Below are 16,884 nucleotides of genomic sequence, written 5' to 3' on the forward strand. Positions count from 1 at the left end.
CTGTCCTCCTCCCCCTGGGACTCCTTGGGTCATTGGGGGACATTGGAGGAGAAGGAGGTAGGTTTGAGGGTCAAGGGGAAGAGAATGAGCGGAAGATGAGGAGAGCAAGGAGGCTGGGTGAGGAAGGGTGGGAGGCTGGGGGAGGGGCCTGGGTCTGGTTCAAACAATGGCAGTGAGTCAGGCGGTAAGAGCTATAGGGGCCACTGACGTGGGGACTGGGGGACTTGGCTCCCTTGACTCCCCCAGGTGTCCCAGTGACTCAGGAACTTATACACAAAGCTCCCAGATCTCCCCGCTTTGGATGTCACAGTGACGCTCACTCTGGGTTCCATGACAACAGCCTCTTCCCTCAGAGTGATGAGACACCCACCCACACTCATGCAACACGGTGGAGCACATCCACAGGAGTGTCACAAGGAGACTCATAGAGGGGACTCAGTCACAATATGCCCCCGCCCCCCCGTCATGATCATATCCCAAGGACTCCTACATGCTTACCCTATCCACATCCCCCTGGGCCCGGAAGTCAAGGATCAGAGGTCCCAGGGGCATTCAGACCAGGACAACAAGGGGCCCTAGGCCCAGCAGAGGCCTTGCTGACTGTTTCCATGCTGCACCGTGCTGCTGTGCCACGGTTCCCCACTTAAGGGCCCAGAGAGGTACAGTGCCAGCTCCGGGTCACACAGCTCCTCAGTGAAGGGCAGGGCCCTGGCCCCAGGCCAGGATCAACAAGGCAGTGTGCTCTCCCTCAGATCCCCTCCACTGAGGCAGAAGCTTGGTGCTTTAAAAGTGTTGTATGGCTTCAGGCCCAGGACAATGGGGGAGCCAGATGGGGCTGGAACGGATGGGGAAGGGGACCTGGAGAGCTGTCTTCAATCTATGGGCCAGGGCTGCCTGCCTGAAGATGTTGCTATGTTGTCCCTGTGTGTATGCCCACTCATTGGGGCTGTTGCTATTCTTACCCACTTGGTGGTGGCGGCAGGGTCAGAGATAGTGTCTGGGTGGGAGGCAGTCATGAGCATTAGCCCCTTATCTGACACATTCCCTGGAAACTTGGCAGGGTCTGCCAGGCTCGGGGGGCTAAGCAGGGGGGAGGAAAGGTGGTCACGGGGACAGGTTGTGGGTTCACCTGGAACAAGGCCCTGAACCAGTTACCTCTCCTATAGCCAGGCAAGGTTCCATCAGAATTGGCTTGGGGGTTTCCACCGGGATTTCTTCTCGTGTGGTCATTGAGACCCTCAGCTTCCTAGCCAGTCAAACCCACAATGTACCACCTCGGAGATTTTGATGTCCCAGAAGACAATGTGTTACTTTCCCAGTGAGGCCATAGGCAAGGGCTACTTCTATGGGGAGAGTATACTGTGAGCCACAGAGGCCCAGGCTGGCCACTGTCCTGCCAATTTCCAGGCTGTGTGACCTTGGGCAAGTTACTTCCCCTGTCTGAGCTTCAGTTAGCTCATCCTTTTCCTGGGCTGTTGTAAGGATGAGAAAGTCCAATAGTTGGGAAGTGAGGCTAAGGGCTGTAAGAGTGTGTGTGTGTGTGTGTGTGTGTGTGTGTGTGTGTGTCCCTGTGCTTGCGTTCAGGGATGGGCGGCCAGGATGGGGACAGGGAGGTACATGGGTCCCCCACCTTGGAGACTCCCGCCTCATGGATTTTCCATTGGCACGTCGGCACCCTCTCCCCTAAAATAGGCCCTAGGAGCCGTGTGCGACAGAGCCCAGACTGAGGGAACTTTTTTTAGCTGCCCTTTGATTGTCAGCTCTCAAACTGCCACTATTTTGAGCCCCAACGCCTAAAGGAGTAGGGCCAAGTGGGGGCTGGGGTCATCTCAGTGGGCCTGGCTGGCTCCCCAAAGGCATCCCCGAGGGGGCCAGCCATGCCCTCTCACGCCCCGCAATGCTGGCAGGGACAACACAGCATCCTCTGTATACTGAGCTTGAGAGCTCATCTGTCCACCTCCAGAGAAGCTGCAGAGCTGGCAAAAACCACCCTCATTTATAGAGCTCACTCAATAGGCCACTGGCCACGGCCACCGGCCACCGAGAGAGGAGCACACACGGGGATTAACTGAGATGATACAAGCAAAGCCCTTACTTAGCACAGCGACTGGCACATAACTAGCCCTTGGAAAATGGGAATAGCTACTATTATTAATGTCATTACAGTTATAGTCACTCTCTGTTGTTACAGTAACATTTTTATCAGGTTTCCTTTCAGTCTTTTTTCTATACATTTATGTTGTTGAGTTCAGATCACAATACTCCGCCCCCAACACACCTGGTTTCAGCAGAGAGGAATCCCTCCAAGACTGCTGGGGTGCTACTCTATGCACATCTGGGCTCCACACCCAGGGATCACCCCTCTATAAATGGCCTTTGGGTCCATGATCCTTGAGATTGTAGTTGACCTTCCAGAGTGTCAGTGGTATGCTTTGGTCATCTCCTCAAATGCTATCAACTGATACCCCATAGGATTCCAGGGCCCCAGATTCTATAGGTCAAGTTCTAGATGCTGGATCCCTAGATGGCTCCTGCACCCGGCCTCTAGAATCCACTAGCTGGAACCTAAGGAAATGGGTTTGTCTCCACAGCTAGATGTGAGAAAAAGTTTTCTGGCTGTTCCGGTGGGTAAGATTTAGTAATGAGGACAGATGAAGATGCTCTGGTTTTCTGCTCAGAGTAATTGTGGGGGAAGGTGTGGGCTGCCAAGAAGTGGGGACAAGGTAGAAAGCCAGATTCTGGGAAGTTGCAAGGCAGAGAGAGAAAGGGAGAGTGGCTAAAGCAGGCCTCTGGCTTCCCTGCTGGGGTCATTTCCTAGCAAGACCATAAGGTCAGCTGGGGTTGAGGGTCACATGTTCCCCGTTGCCCTAAGTGGTTACTGCGCAAGGTGAGACTTCCTTCTTACCCGAAGAACAAAAATAGGTCCCAGGTGGCCAATGATCTGTGCCCAGAACCACCAGGGTTATTCTGAGAGTGGCCGGCACCAGGCCAGGAAAGGCTCAGTCAAGTGTGACTGAGCTGGAAGTGGCATCCTCAGCCCAAGCGCTCATCCTGTCCTTTCCAGAGTCCTGAATGGGGTGGGGGGACTGGAGTCCTCTGGAGCTGACCCTCGATGGGTGAGCCTCGAATCCTGACAGCTATGTGACCTTGGGCATCAGCTTTCTTCTCAAATGATGGGAACTTGATCCCTGCCTCTCAGGGTGGATTGAGAGAACTCTGTGAAGCTGACAGATAGTGCTCAATAGATGTGTGAATCTCCATTTTGGCTGTTCCAGAGTGTAGCCCCAGGGCTCCAGAGAAGGCAAGGGACTTGCCTGAGTAGCCCGGCTGCAAAAAGGCCCCCTGCCCAGCAATTTGAAGGAGCCAGAGTCAGGCACAAAAGCATGTTTCTGGAAGGACTTGTGGGGATTTTCCAGGAACAACTCCATCCAGCTGGAGAATTCCATTCCCAGCCCTGCTGTTCAGGGTCAGGCTAAGGAGGGGACGTTCCGGCTCATTCCAGTTCTGCCCAGCTACTGCTTCTCGCCTGCAAAGTCCAGGTCAGGGTGTCCACACCATGTTCTCTTGCTGTTTGCTGTGGAGTGTGGGGAGCCTGAAGCTCTGCACTCCCCTTCGAGGCCCTGGCACATATCAGTGCTGGACACATAGTGGGTCCTTTCCTGACTCCCCCATCCCTTCTAGGGATCCTCCCATTTCCTTCATCCAGCATGTCCTAGCATTTTCCCTGGAGCCAGCCCTTGCCCTCAGGGTTACCCCGGATGAACATGGACAAGCCAACACGATGGATGCCTGACGTGGGGAGAGACGGCACCTGATCCAGCTCAGGGTTGGTAGTTGACAAAGGCAGCTAGAGTGGGGATGGGTAGCCAGGTTGAGACAACTGCCTGGGGAAAAGCTCAGAGGACTGGGACACACCGTGACGTATTTGAGAGGCCGGAGGATGAAGGTTTGAGGGCGTCTGGTGGATATTGAAATCAAGTGTGGGAGTTGAACTGATTTGTTGAGCTGGAATCAGACCCCTGTTTCCTCTCGGCCCAGGCCTCTTCCCTCCACAGCAATACTCACCAGGGTTCTCCTGGGTTTGGCTAGAAATGGGGGATTCCTTTTGGGGTAGGGCCAGGCTGGCATATAGGAATCTCAAGACATAACAGGGTGTTAGAGCTGGGCTCAAGAGGACTCAGCTCAGCTCACCACAAGGTGGCCACCCTCTGGGATATCCCTGCACCCACAAAATGCACTCTTTGTCCACAAGGGTCCCTCGGGAGTAATGGGACACTCAGATCTTCTGGGAGCAAAGCTCATGTAGGGTCCCAGGTGGGCCCAGGGGACCCCCAGGCCTATTCTGACATTTTATCTCAACTTCAGCTCAGCACCTATGCCCTATCCAGCTTCAGCCACCATCTCCACCCCTAAAAGAGTGGGCCTCCACCCTCTAGGACAGCACCAAGGTTTATAAGCCAGCACAGAAGCCTCTGAGAACCACAGGGGTGGAAAAAGTTACCCAGTTCTAAATCTGCCAGCCTTTGGGTGATCTCATCCCTTTCCCAATATAGTAGTGGTCCCCTCCCCCACCAGCTGGCCGCTGGCCAAAGGGGTAAGTCACAAGGGAGCTGGTGGAGGGGTGTGTGTGAGGGCTGGGGGAAGGGTTTTAACTTGGGGTTACACTGTACATTCTGTTTTGTAATCTGATTTCCCAGCCTACCCCCTCATTTACAAGTATTAATATTTACATTTAGCAGTTTCCCATCAAATAATAAAGATCTTCCACTCTCTCTTTTTTCCACTATGACTTGTAAAAGTCCACGAGGATGGATGTACCAGAATCTCTTTGTCCAGTAAGTAGAAGGAGGACATGTCAGCGGTGTCCAGTTTCTCTCTTACAAACACAAGTGCCATGACCATTTTTGTTCAAATCTCCTTGTGCAATTGCCTGGCCCTCCCTCACTCCCCCCTTCTCAGAGAAATTCTGACAGGTGCTGGGCGGGAGCGCAGACTTCATTCTGTGACTGATGAGTTCTGAGCCCTCCCCCAAGCGAGAGGTGCCAGGCCCAGGGCAGGGAGGGGGATCAGAGACCAGTCCAGGGCCACAGCAGGGCAGGCTGTGGTCTGCTGGTCCCTCCTGCTTGCCGAGGCCGGCACCGTCCCCGCCGAACTTCCACCTGCTCTTATCCTCCCAAACCCACAGGCCAGGCTGACAGACCCATACACAGGGTCTGTCCTGTATTACATCCACACCCCCCCATCCCAGACACAAGCAGAGGGCACACCCTCAGGGGAGTCCATCCAATTTGCATCTTGCTAAGGGTTCCTTCAGCTTCAGCTAGAATGCTTCCATGGACAAACAGCTCACTCCTTCCTGCCAGGTTTTTGGAGAGCAGATAGAACGTGGATTGTTTTTCTTTCTTTTTTAAAAAAAAATCAAATAGATGTTCAATAGAATAGTGTCATGGCTTAACGATCACATGAAAGCTAAGAAGAAGCTTTGGAGTCAGACACTCAGCTCCACATTTATCAGTTTTGTGACCTTGGGCACATCATTTAACTTCCCCAGATTCAGTTTCACCTTCTGTAAAATGGGTTCATAACACTTGCTTCATATGGTTGTGAGATTTATTATGAGGGATTGGCTCATGTGATTATGGCGGCTGAGAAACCCCATGATCTGCTGTATACAAGCCGGAGGCCCAGGAAAGCCAGTGGCGTGGTTCCAGTCCAAACACAAAGGCCTGAGAACCAGAGGAGCCAATGGTGTAAGTCCCAGTAGGAGTCCAAAGGCCTGAGAACCAGGAGCACCAGATGTCCAACGGCGGAAGATGGGTGTCCCAACCCAACAGAGAGCAAATTTTCTCTTCCTTTTGACTTTTTGCTCTATTCCAGCCCTCAATGGATTAGATGACGCCCACCTGCTTCTTTACTCAATCTACTGGTTGAAAAGCTAATCTCTTCCAAAAACACCCTCACATTCAGAAATAATGTTTTACTAGCTATCTGGGCATCCCTTAGCCCAGTCAAGTTGACACATAAAATTAACCATCACTACCGTGTATCAGATTCACCAGTTATCAAGACTTTGCTGCACATTAGCTTTGTCAATCCCCAGTGTCACTTTGCTGCATTCAATTGGTTACAAGCAAGTTGCTAAAGCCAGCCGAGGTTCAAGAGGAGGGGAAATAGACCCCACTGCTTGATGGGAAGAGCATTTTTGGTCATCCTCAAAACCACAACAAGGAGCAAAAGGTGGAGGATTCCAGGCTCCATCCCAGGGGTGAACAGGGGGCCAGCCCCACTCTTGAAAGAGGTGACTCCACCTTGTGGAGGGAAGACAAGACCTCTTTCTCTTTTTTTGCTCCTTCCTACCTGCGAGACTATAGAACCCACCTGGGGAGGAGTGGAGGCTGGGGAGGCCAGCCAGGGGATCTGAGCAGGATTCTGAGCTTTCTCCCCAGGATGATGGGGAGCCATTGAAGAGTTTGAAGCAGACGAGTGACGTGGTCAGATTTGAGTCTGACAAAGATCAGTCTGACTGCTGTGTGCTGGGTGGAGTTGACTGGAGGGGCAACCGTTTGGGGGTGGCGAAGGATAAAAGTAGTTTGGACCATTCTTGGGACTGGGATGGGATGGGCAGGAGGGACTAGACCCCTGAACTACTGGGTGGGTGGCTGTGGGGACTGGCTGCAGAGAGAGAGGGGCTGGGAGTGGAAAGGGTTCAGAGGTGTGGGACAGTCCACAGAGGGGGATACCCACACGGGGAGAGACTAGAAAAAATGGCAGCAACTCCCTCAGGACCTACAACCCATCTTGGGACCCCAGCAGCCCGTTCCCCACAAGGCAGGGCTGAGTGGCCACAGGACAGGGTCCTCCCACACTGTATACTCGTTTCAGCCCCAAGGACGTCCGGGCTCTGGCGAGGCTTCCTGAAGGATGTTCTAGGTTGCAGTCCCAGGGAGACGCTACTCTGTCTGGGGGTGAGTCTCCGCGCCTTATCTCAGGAACACATTCTTCCTACTCCAGCTGCGGCTGATGCCAACATGGCCAGATGGCGACATCTAGAGGCAGCCTCTTACTTCATGTTGCTTTACCACAGAATCCCACAGCAAAGGGCCTGTGTCAGCCCGGGTCTCCCCATTGGTGCTCTCCTCCTGTCATCCTCAGGAGTTAGTGACTAAGCCACCAAGCAGAGCTTGGAAGAGGCCCAGCTACTCCATCTCTCCACGCCAAAGTGCAGTACAAAGCCCCTGACACCCCGAGTGAACCCTTGGATGGTCTCCACTCCGAGCCCAAGAGTACGTTGGCTTGCTGATGACATTCACCATCCCTCGCCCACTGCATTGCTTTGTCTCAGAGGGTCATCCCAGCAGCTCAGCCAACCTCTTCTCACAGAGCTGACTTCTCACCTCCACCTCACCATCCAGGCCTATCCTGTGTCCTGAATCCCAAGTGAGAATACACAGTGGTCCTCACCTTTTCTTAGTGGTCCTTTTTTTTTTTAACTAATTGTCCGTTTCCACCTATCCGTACCCCTGATCTTTTCTGGTACTGGATGCTCCTCAACCCCTCTCCTCACTTCCACTCACGGTTTGCCTCCTACTTCTCTGACCTCTCTCACTTTTGCTCTTCCCTTAATCATCCGTCCACCCATCCATCCATCTGTCCTCCATCCTTCCTCACTCATTCTACAATCAGCAGGACAGGGGCTGAGCCTGATGTTACAGGGATGGGGTTAGGGAGGAGAAAAACAAGGACACATACTCAGCAGCACCTGGTTATAACACTGCAGGCAAAGTGGGAGGATTGAGGTAGGATTTTCTGTGCTGCCTCCATCCCACCTCCATGCTGATGAAGAGCAAGTCATGCCCAGTCCTTTCTGAGGTGGCTGCGTGGCCTTGCTCACTTCTAACCCCCGAGACCACCTGAGTGCTTCTCCTTGCCCACCCAGCCACATTTGGCTAGCTCCCCCTCAGCCTTCACTGCAACTCTTGTCCCTACGTCCACAATGCCCCTGGAGCCTGTCCCTAGACCCACTGGACCGGACCCACCTCTGTGCTTCTTTCCCTGGACTGGCCCCTCCCTATCCCCATCGTGTCCAGTGTCATGGGCATCTCAGCCCCGCTGGATGCCTGGCCCTGGGGTTGGCCAAGTGAGGGCTTTCCAGAATCCTGGAAAGGCAGGGAGAGTTAAGATCTGAGATAGAGCCAGGTTTGGAATGTCCCTCTACAGACCATTTTTCAGTGGGATAAGGGTAAATAACATGTCTGGTCCACTTATTCCCTTGCCGGCAGACGTCAGAACTGGAACTCTGGCCCTCTCACTCCCTACTTGCTCCTCCCAGCCAGGCGGTTTCCCATGTGGAGCAGATTAGGCAAGGGGCCAATGGCGCAAAGACATTCAGACCCACAGAAACCAGGTAAAGGTTAACCCATCCCAGAGGGAGGCTCTTGGAGTGCAGGCCATCTATAGTTCAGAGGGAAGAACTTAAGGACATTTAGTAGCATTAAAATGAAAATGAAAACTCTAGAGGTGAAAGGAACAGTATAAGTTTTTCCCACTCTAGTTAGAGTCCAAAGAGCTTAATTTTTAAAATATAATTCTCACCCTTTCCCCTCTATTTTTATCGTGTTCCAAAATGGTGGAATACTGGACCGTATACGTTAAATATATTTAGCTTCTTTTCAGCACCATTCACTTCTCCGCCCCATCCCCAACCCCCTGGGCCAAAATTGGGCAGTAAGAGATGTTTTGTGAATTGCTTTCCCTTTCTGAAAACTCAATATTGGGACAAGTGTTTGGACTGTGGACTTGGCTCAGATCGAGGCCCTACCATGGTGTCACAAGTTTCTCAACCTGTGGGCCTGTTTTATCACATTAAAAAGAGGGCAATAGCTCTAGTCATCCTTATCAGACTTTAGACACTCCCTTTCTTACCTTTCCCTCTCCAAAATCTGCTCCTCAAGGCCCAGTTTACCCTAGCCCATACTAAAGTGTTAATGCCTAATGTTAATAACATAAATAATTACTAATGTATTTGCATTTTAAAAAGTACCCACTGGAGAAATCCTTATGTGCTGTATCACTCCAGAGGCAATGAGATCGCTCGAGCTCAGTGGGGGTGAGTTGGAGTGGGGTCTTTAACTCTATCTAGGTAGCTGCCTAGAACTTTCCCCAAAGCTGGCTCTGCATTTAAGAGTAACATGAATTTAAGATTTAACACGCTCAGTTAAATACTATGAAATCCCAGCAGATAGGCCTTGGCACTGAGTGTGTGGGGACCCTCACAACAAAAGCTTTCACTTCCTTTTCCTTCTTTTCAGGTCCCCACACACTAAATGAGAACTTCCTGTGTCGTCAGGAGGCCATCAAAATTTTGCAGAGAAAACTCTTTTGGATGGACTCTTGAACAGACTGAAATCTTCCACGGCCTGATAGAGGTGGTGAAACAATGGCTGGCCTCATCTGGTACCCTAAGGACCTAAAAAAATGATTATTCAAACCAAAAGAAACCAAATTACATTTTGCTCCTTTTATTTACAAGTTTTATTTAAATATCTCTAATGGTTAGAAAATCAATGTCAAGTGTGAACATTGGTATACAGCTTAAAACACAAATGTCAGTAAATATTAAAGAACATGGTTAATGATTTTTAATAAAGTAAATTTTTAATAAAGTAAATGCTTGATAAGAAATAGTTTCCAGGAGGCAGGTTAAATGTTAGGTGCCTGAGGCCTACGGGACAGAGCCTCCGCCCATTCAGGTGATGGTAGCACAGCAGTCCAAACGTGTTTTCCACTGGGTGACGTACATGGCAGCTCGCATGACGTGGTACCACCAGCCTTTGTACCGCAGCTCCAAAGCCACACTGGGGCTTTTTCTGTTACAGAAAAGAGTCACATTCAAAGACAAATGAACCACTTGAAGATGAAACTAGGATCGCTCAGTTCCAGGACACTCTGGTTTAATCTGGGAGGTTAAGGCTTCCCCAAAATGGTTAAATGAACATAGGTCAGTGGGGGCTGATGGGCAAGAGTCAAGCCAGACTCATTCTGAACACATTTTCTTGTTCCATACAATTATTCTCTTCTTTAACTCAAGTTTGAGCTGTTTATATTTCATTTACGTATAAAAGGTTCCAGTTCAATTGTGTCTAACCTGAGCTTTACCCAGTGTGCCCAATACTACATATCCTTTAGGAGGATCATACTTCTGGGAGAAGTGTTTACGTATTAACATACCTCAAAGTTTACATTTTCCTTATAATAAATTAGCTTTAATGTTACAATTAACATCTCAGAACACTGAGTATCTAAGTAACTTGACCTAGCATACTAATTTGAATTTAGAACCAGTACCATCTTCCCTATCCATTTTGACCAATCCCCGAATCAGCAGAGCCATATTTTACTTATATATAAAATATGCAAATTAGGTCGATATTACCAAAATTTCTTACCTAATATGCTATTTAAAACACCAAAGCATACTTTTGAGTAAAGTTACCACCAAAATATTAAACGTTCAGTCTCATTTTTCAGTTCATTTTAGAAGTCTCAAAATTGAAATCTTTACATAAAAAGGATAAATGCTTTGGAAGAAACTGAGAAGTACCACCAACCCCCTCTCTCAAATCCCAAAGTCCACAAGCAGTGCCTCAGGAAGGCCAAAACAGCAGAACTATGGTCAGGGAGATACACACTGGGGTTTAACCAGGAGGCACCCCTTGGAGCATTCATGGAAAGAGCTGACACAGTTCACAGTAGAAAAAGGCAGACAATAAACCGGCCTTTCTTCTCTCTCAATATATCAATTAGAAAGCAGGAAATCTATGAAGCAGAGAAAAAAACACAGATACATTCTGAGGAACAGTTGGGAAGTCTGTATTCTCTCAGCTGTCCCACAAGTTATTGAATCAGATACATTTATGACCATGATGGCTCCAAAACGGATTCACACTCTGTAATCCAGGTAAATGGTCCAAGGGTGTGCCAGGGCTTAGCCGGCATCGAGGAAAAAGGTTGTCAGACAAGCAGTCTTCGGCTCTAGCAACAAACCTTCACATGAGCAGAATGGTAGTGATTCACGTTTAATTTCTGAGTTAAGATCTAGGAGATTACAAGGAATACCAATGGTTTCAGAATAAAAGGACCAAGGCTAAGCTCTCAAGAGAATTTTAGATGAAGCCATATCACTAAACAGTTGCACTGCAAAATATACAGGGAAACATCTCAAGCTAGAAGTATCCCAATGCTTGAATGAATGTCACTGGGACATGGACAAAAATGAAGCAGTCAAACCTAGTTATTTGCTTTTCTTTCAGTGGATGGCGTAAGGGGGTGAGATGAGGAGAAGGATCAACTAATGTAAAGCAGGAAGATAAAAATGTCAGTTTTGTGGGATTATATTTGTGTTTCCGTTCAGGGACACATTTCCTGTTGTTTAAATGCCACAGTAATTCATGAGAACATGAAACTCATACCCCAAAAAAGGATCTACGTGGTTTAATTTTCCAATGAACACAAAGACTGTGCAGCCCACGGAAGCCATTATGGGTCACATTTATTTTTGCCCCATTTCTATACTAAATATGGTCTAGTTCCTGAGAAGTAGCAATGACGATTTATCTCACATTCTAGGTGCAAGTGTCTCATCCAACAAATCTCCCTCCTCCCTCCTCCCCACCACCTCTCAGGAGGCACATAGGGAGCCTTGGTTAGTGACGGTTTCCAACTCCTTCATGTTTCATCTCTCCAGATTCAGGCTGAATCTAAATCCATAATCCACTGCATAAACCAGTCCTGCCTAATCACAAGGAAATCACATTTTCTCCCTCCCTGCAACCATTTGAAGAGAAAGCATTCTTTCCAGTTAGTCAGCAGCAGCGGGATGACGGAGTTTAGCACCACAAAGGTAGAAATTAACAGAAGAATGTTTGAGAGATATAAACAGAAAGGCTAAGTGGTATGACTAAACTTCCAAACGCTAAGCACTGGAGGAAATGTTATTAATGCAGGAAAGGCCAAGAGTTAAGGCTTAGATGGAAGTTACCTCCTAGTACAGTCTTGAAAGATCAGGGGGTAGGACTCAGTGAAAGGGACCAAAAGCTGCACAAATTCTGCTGGTCTAGAGGCCTAGCCCCTCCCACCCTCAGCTGAAAACCAAGACAAATCATTCTAAGCATGTTGACAGCAGGCCTGTTTGCAAGTTTGAGGACTCAGTTTTAAAATAAACTAAAATAGAACTAGAATGTAGCATTTCAAAATGTTTTCACAAGTATGATCACAAAAAAGGTTAGACTGTTGCATTGAAAAGTGTTCTGTAATGTCCTTTGTAAACCTAGGTCTTAGTAATTTAAAAATAAAAAACAAACAAAACCTTGCTTCATAGTCTAAAAGTCGATGGTGAATCGAGAATTATCAAGTTTGTAGATTTTGCAGCAAGACTTCAGGAGACCCTGAAGTTCTTCGCATGCTTAGAATCATGATTAAATTTACCCTTTGGAGGCTCAGGCTGACAGTTTACCAAGTGTCTATAAAAGGACTTGGGCTACTAGAGCCCAAGTCAATTCTGTGGTCTCTACGCTCTGCCCTCTCTGCGTAGTAGAGGTGACCAAAACACACAGGGACACGAAATCACTGCTTTGTTTTTAAACGTAGGCTGTTTTCTTTTTCTCACCTTAAGCTATTATTAAGCCAGCTATATCTGCCTGCCCTTTTAACAGTAAGATTTGAATAGCTAGTTTCCGAGTAAGTGAAAATGTCTTAGAAGAGCATTGAAGTTACCCTGGGCAATAAGATGGGAGCCTCTTAACCCCCCTTGTAATACGCATCAATTGAATCTGAGTTAAAATACACCACAGTGACAGTGATGTCATCCCTGTACATCCTCGCCAAGTCCTCCGGCAACGTCAGCATCGCCGCCAGGCGCTCCGGCTCCATCTCCCCATACTCATTGCTCCCTATGGCGTGTCGGATGAGACGCGTGGCTGCGTTTTGGTCAGCAGCGTGGAGCCCCTGGGCTTTCCTCTGTAGCAGCAGCCTCTGCATGAGGCCCAGCTTGGCGGGTCTCGGGGCCAGGTCTGGCTTGTGCCGACCTGCTTCCGTCAGATGCTCCACCACCAGCCTCACCACATCCTCATTATCTAGCACGTCCCACAGGCCGTCTGAGGCCAGCACAAGGAACTTATCCTGGGGCCTCAGCCTGTGGTACGTGACCTCAGGCTCAGCAGTCAGGTAGGGTGGAGTGTAGTAATGTGTGGGGGTGAACTGGTAAATGTTGAGGGCCTCGGTGTCAAAACCCCTCTCCAGGACACTGCGCTGCAGCTCTTTACTCCACTTCAGCTGGACATCCCCGAATGCCCTGCAGGGCATGAGGACTCCCAGCAGCCTGTCTTCCATGATGATTGTCCTGTCCTCTGATTCCGGATGCTCCCTTTTTAATCGTGACAGCTCAGCCTGGTTCCGGGCATTGTGGTCCTGAGTGAGGGGCAGACAAGACCACATGCCACTGTCCTCCTGGACACCAAGGATGGCCCGGCAGTCACCAGCATTCGCCACATGCAAGTGAACACCATCAACATGGGCCACGCAAGCTGTTGCTCCAGAGAAAGCGACCTGGAGTGAAAGGTTCCTTGTCATCTCGTCTTCCAGAGGAGCCTGGATTTCCAGCGAGATGTCAGAATCCAGCCTCTGGAAGGAGTACATTAATGCTTCCTTAATGTTCAGTCCCATTTCCATGTGCAGGTCAAGCAGCTCCTGCCAGTAGACCCGGAGGTGATCAAGGTGCACTGACGTGATATCCTTGTAGATACTGTCCCCTGGATGCTTCAGCCACTGCAGGATGGGCGGCATAGGCTTCATGCTTTCCATGGCTCCCTCCATCCTCTCCAAGGTCTGCTGAGACATTAGTGACACTGCCACGTAGTAGAACAGCCTCTCACTCACTGCTTGAGCGCACGCATGGCCACCATGTCCATCAAAGATGCCAAACATCAGCCCGTTGGTCTGCAGGCAGGAGGCTACACCTCGCCGGTCCTCCACTGGGGAATTGGCGGCCAGCTGATTGCTCTCAAACCGCAACACCGAATTTGGGACTCCACTGACGCTGACAAAGTCAAGAATCTTGTGGGCTGACTCACCAGCTCGCAGCACTTCATTTATCTGCTCAGGGCTGAGTTGCAAGTGGTAATCGTCTTCCTCTGTCGATGTGTGTCTATAGGCTTTTGGCAGAGCAAAGCCAGCACATGAGGCATTGTTTTTTAGGGTGGTTGGTGCCCAGGATAAGAGCCTCCATTTAGATGTATTCCTACTTGAGGTGCACCTTGAATATAAACGCCTCCCCCCCTGTAATGTGGCAACGCTGTTCCTTGCAGAATTTAAGATCCAGTAGGACACAGTACTTGACATTTTGAAACTATACCAGCAAACGGTCCTTCAGCAAAAGGGTTTTTTTTTTAAGCCTGAAAATGAAAGAGTTTAAGAAAGTTTCAAATTTAATATCTTAATAACGATGACTTCTGAAAACGCTTAATTTGTTACTATCCTGAACAAAAGTGATTTAAGGTGAACTATTTAAAAGAGTTGACTGAACTCAAAATACCAAACCAAGTCTCCCTACCTCCCTTTATAACACATAAACACATTCCAGAAAATGTTTTTAGATGCCCTCTGCTCTTACAGAGCCACTGAGTGCTTCCCCACAGAGCTCATTCATCCCTCACAGTTAGCCCAGCTTCCCTTTTTCCTCTCCTTCTCAAATCCTTTCCCTTGCTAGGGCCCAGTTGTCTAGCTCCCAGGTTCACTCTCCCCAGGAGACCATAAATATTTATTTAAGTGCTTTCCCACTAGTCTATAAGCTCCATGAATTCAGGAATCATGGCTGCTTTATCAGTGGCTCTCCAGGGCCCATCCCTGTACCTGGCACACAACAGACTCTCAAATGTTGGTTAAATGTGGATTTTTAAAGGTCCAATGGCACACTGGCTGTCTAGCATCATACACATTGCCTGAGCTCTGGTTGTCTATTGGCGGGCTAGGAATCCTAGTCTTACAAGGTTTTGTGAGGATTTAATGAAATATGACCCTTCACTCCAAAAAAGGTAGTTATTACTTTTATTATTAGGTGTATACTTCTCCAGTCATTCTGTACACCTTTTTAAATAGTTGTAACCACAACTTTGAATCTAGTTTACTTGGTAAGAGCATTTTATTCACGATATTACATTTCATGGATGTGTAATATCCCATTGTGGTATAAACAATCATAATTTACTTAACTATTCTCTATTGTTGGGGATTTGAAGGTCATTTCCACCGCTGTTTATAAAACACCGAACTACACTGCCTTATGCGTCAACCTTTTCCCTACTTAGGTTATATTCTACTTATTTCCCAAATGAGGCGTTAGTAGGTCAAAGTGTGTAGGGTGTAGAGTCATTGCCAAACGGATTTCCAAAAGGTTCACATCTGTCTCCACAAGGGCATGAAGGAAAGACTTTCCTAGCACCTTCAATGGCCTCCGGTGGTATTTTTCCTTAGATCAAAAACCAAAAAAACAAAACAAAACAACAACAACAACAACAAAACCTGCTCTATTTTTTACTCTCTATTTTCTTGGGTGACCCGGGAGAAAAGAGCGCTTCCCACGTGTTTTTTTGGATTTCGTTTATGAATCCTGCCCTCCCCAAGTTTGTCTATTGGAGTATCCGAGAGCTCTCAGAACTGAGAACCGTCCCGCTCCTCACAACCTACCCGGCTGAACTTGGGGCAGAAGCGGCAGGTCAGGGCGCGCAGAGCCCTGCCTCCTCCCCTGCCCCGGGCCCTGCAGAGAAGCCTGGAAGCGGGGCCTGACATGAGGTGATCCGCGGCAGCACCGACCCAAACAATTTCGCGTCCCTAAAGGAAACAGACAGGTCCCAAGTTCAAGTCTCTGACCCACCGCTTCATAGCTAAGAGCGCGGCGGCCTTCTCAGTCCACCAAACCGGGATCTTCCTCAAACCCGGGCGCCGCCGCGTCCCTGAGCCCCAGCTTCCCAGACTGCAAAATAAGGGGATTCAGTCGAGACACCGAGCTCACAGGGGAGCTCCTGGGGCTAAAGCAGCTAGCTTAATGGCTCAGTACGCAGCCAAGGGTCCTTGGCTAGTCGCGAGCCCACGTGGCGCGTGGCGTGAGTGGGGTGACCATGACTGTGAGGCCAGCTCTTCCCTGCCGGCTGCGGACCCGCCCCCTCACCTCACCTCACCTCACCTCACCTCACCTTTGCTCTCCACCGGATCACCTGAGCCGTTGCCGCAGGAGGGGGAGGCCCAGGCCCCGGAGAGGCCCGGCGGGATTAGAATGTCCACAACCCGCGCTCGTACCCTTCTCTACCTCGGACCCTCGCAGGGCTCTCACCAGCTTGCAGCCTCTGAGCAGGGGGTCCTTCCCTCTGTGCCGCGCGACTGTCACCACCCCACCTTACTTCTGAATACCACTATTGCAGATCCGATTCAAGGAGGAAGCATCCTCTCCCCAGCCCTTATTGGTTCATCTGCGGAGGCGGGACCTTGACGGACAGTGGAATTGCCCAATGGCTGAGGATGGGGAGAGGGCAGGCAGAAGGGACAAACCCTGAGGGGCCAAATCCGGTTGTTCCCCACCTACCCGCTACCCGCCCTGCGCCGCTCCAACCCGGAGTAGGTTCAGAGCAGGGCAACGGGACCATTCAGTCACATGGCTGAGAACCGCATTACGTGACTGCCCCTTCTGCACAGCCCAAACCGAGCAACCTTTCCAGTTCCTTACTGTTGTTAGTGACACCCCACGGCTTCCTCTCCATTTCTGTGCGGGCCAGTCCAGACCCTTCTCCCAAGCACTACACCCTTATATTCAACCACGGGAGCACTCCCACTGGAGGC

The 16,884-nt window shown here is 49.6% G+C and overlaps 1 protein-coding gene across 5 annotated transcripts; it reads right to left on the reverse strand.

Moving 5' to 3' along the window:
• Window positions 1–9,502: 9,502 nt before the first annotated feature.
• Window positions 9,503–16,501, reverse strand: PDP2 (pyruvate dehydrogenase phosphatase catalytic subunit 2). Of its 5 annotated transcripts, none has more exons than XM_019755323.3 (2): window positions 16,382–16,501; window positions 9,503–14,447 (listed from the first exon to the last, which is right to left on the reverse strand). In XM_019755323.3, the coding sequence occupies exon 2, from the start codon at window positions 14,392–14,394 to the stop codon at window positions 12,796–12,798; it is 1,599 nt and encodes a 532-aa protein (XP_019610882.2). In that variant the 5' UTR covers window positions 14,395–14,447; window positions 16,382–16,501; the 3' UTR covers window positions 9,503–12,795. The 5 variants fall into 5 exon arrangements, with proteins under 5 accessions (XP_019610882.2, XP_019610866.2, XP_074170874.1 ...); XM_019755307.3 differs by having other exon boundaries at window positions 16,245–16,488; XM_074314773.2 differs by having other exon boundaries at window positions 16,240–16,488.
• Window positions 16,502–16,884: the final 383 nt, after the last annotated feature.

Source organism: Rhinolophus sinicus, chromosome 8 (genome assembly GCF_057876585.1).
Source record: "Rhinolophus sinicus isolate RSI-liver-muscle chromosome 8, RSI-T2T, whole genome shotgun sequence".
NCBI lineage: Eukaryota > Metazoa > Chordata > Mammalia > Chiroptera > Rhinolophidae > Rhinolophus > Rhinolophus sinicus.

What these genes read in the sequence shown, in the direction of transcription:
- PDP2 (XM_019755323.3), bottom strand. Translation starts at nt 14,394, where the DNA reads ATGTCAAGTACTGTGTCCTACTGGATCTTAAATTCTGCAAGGAACAGC.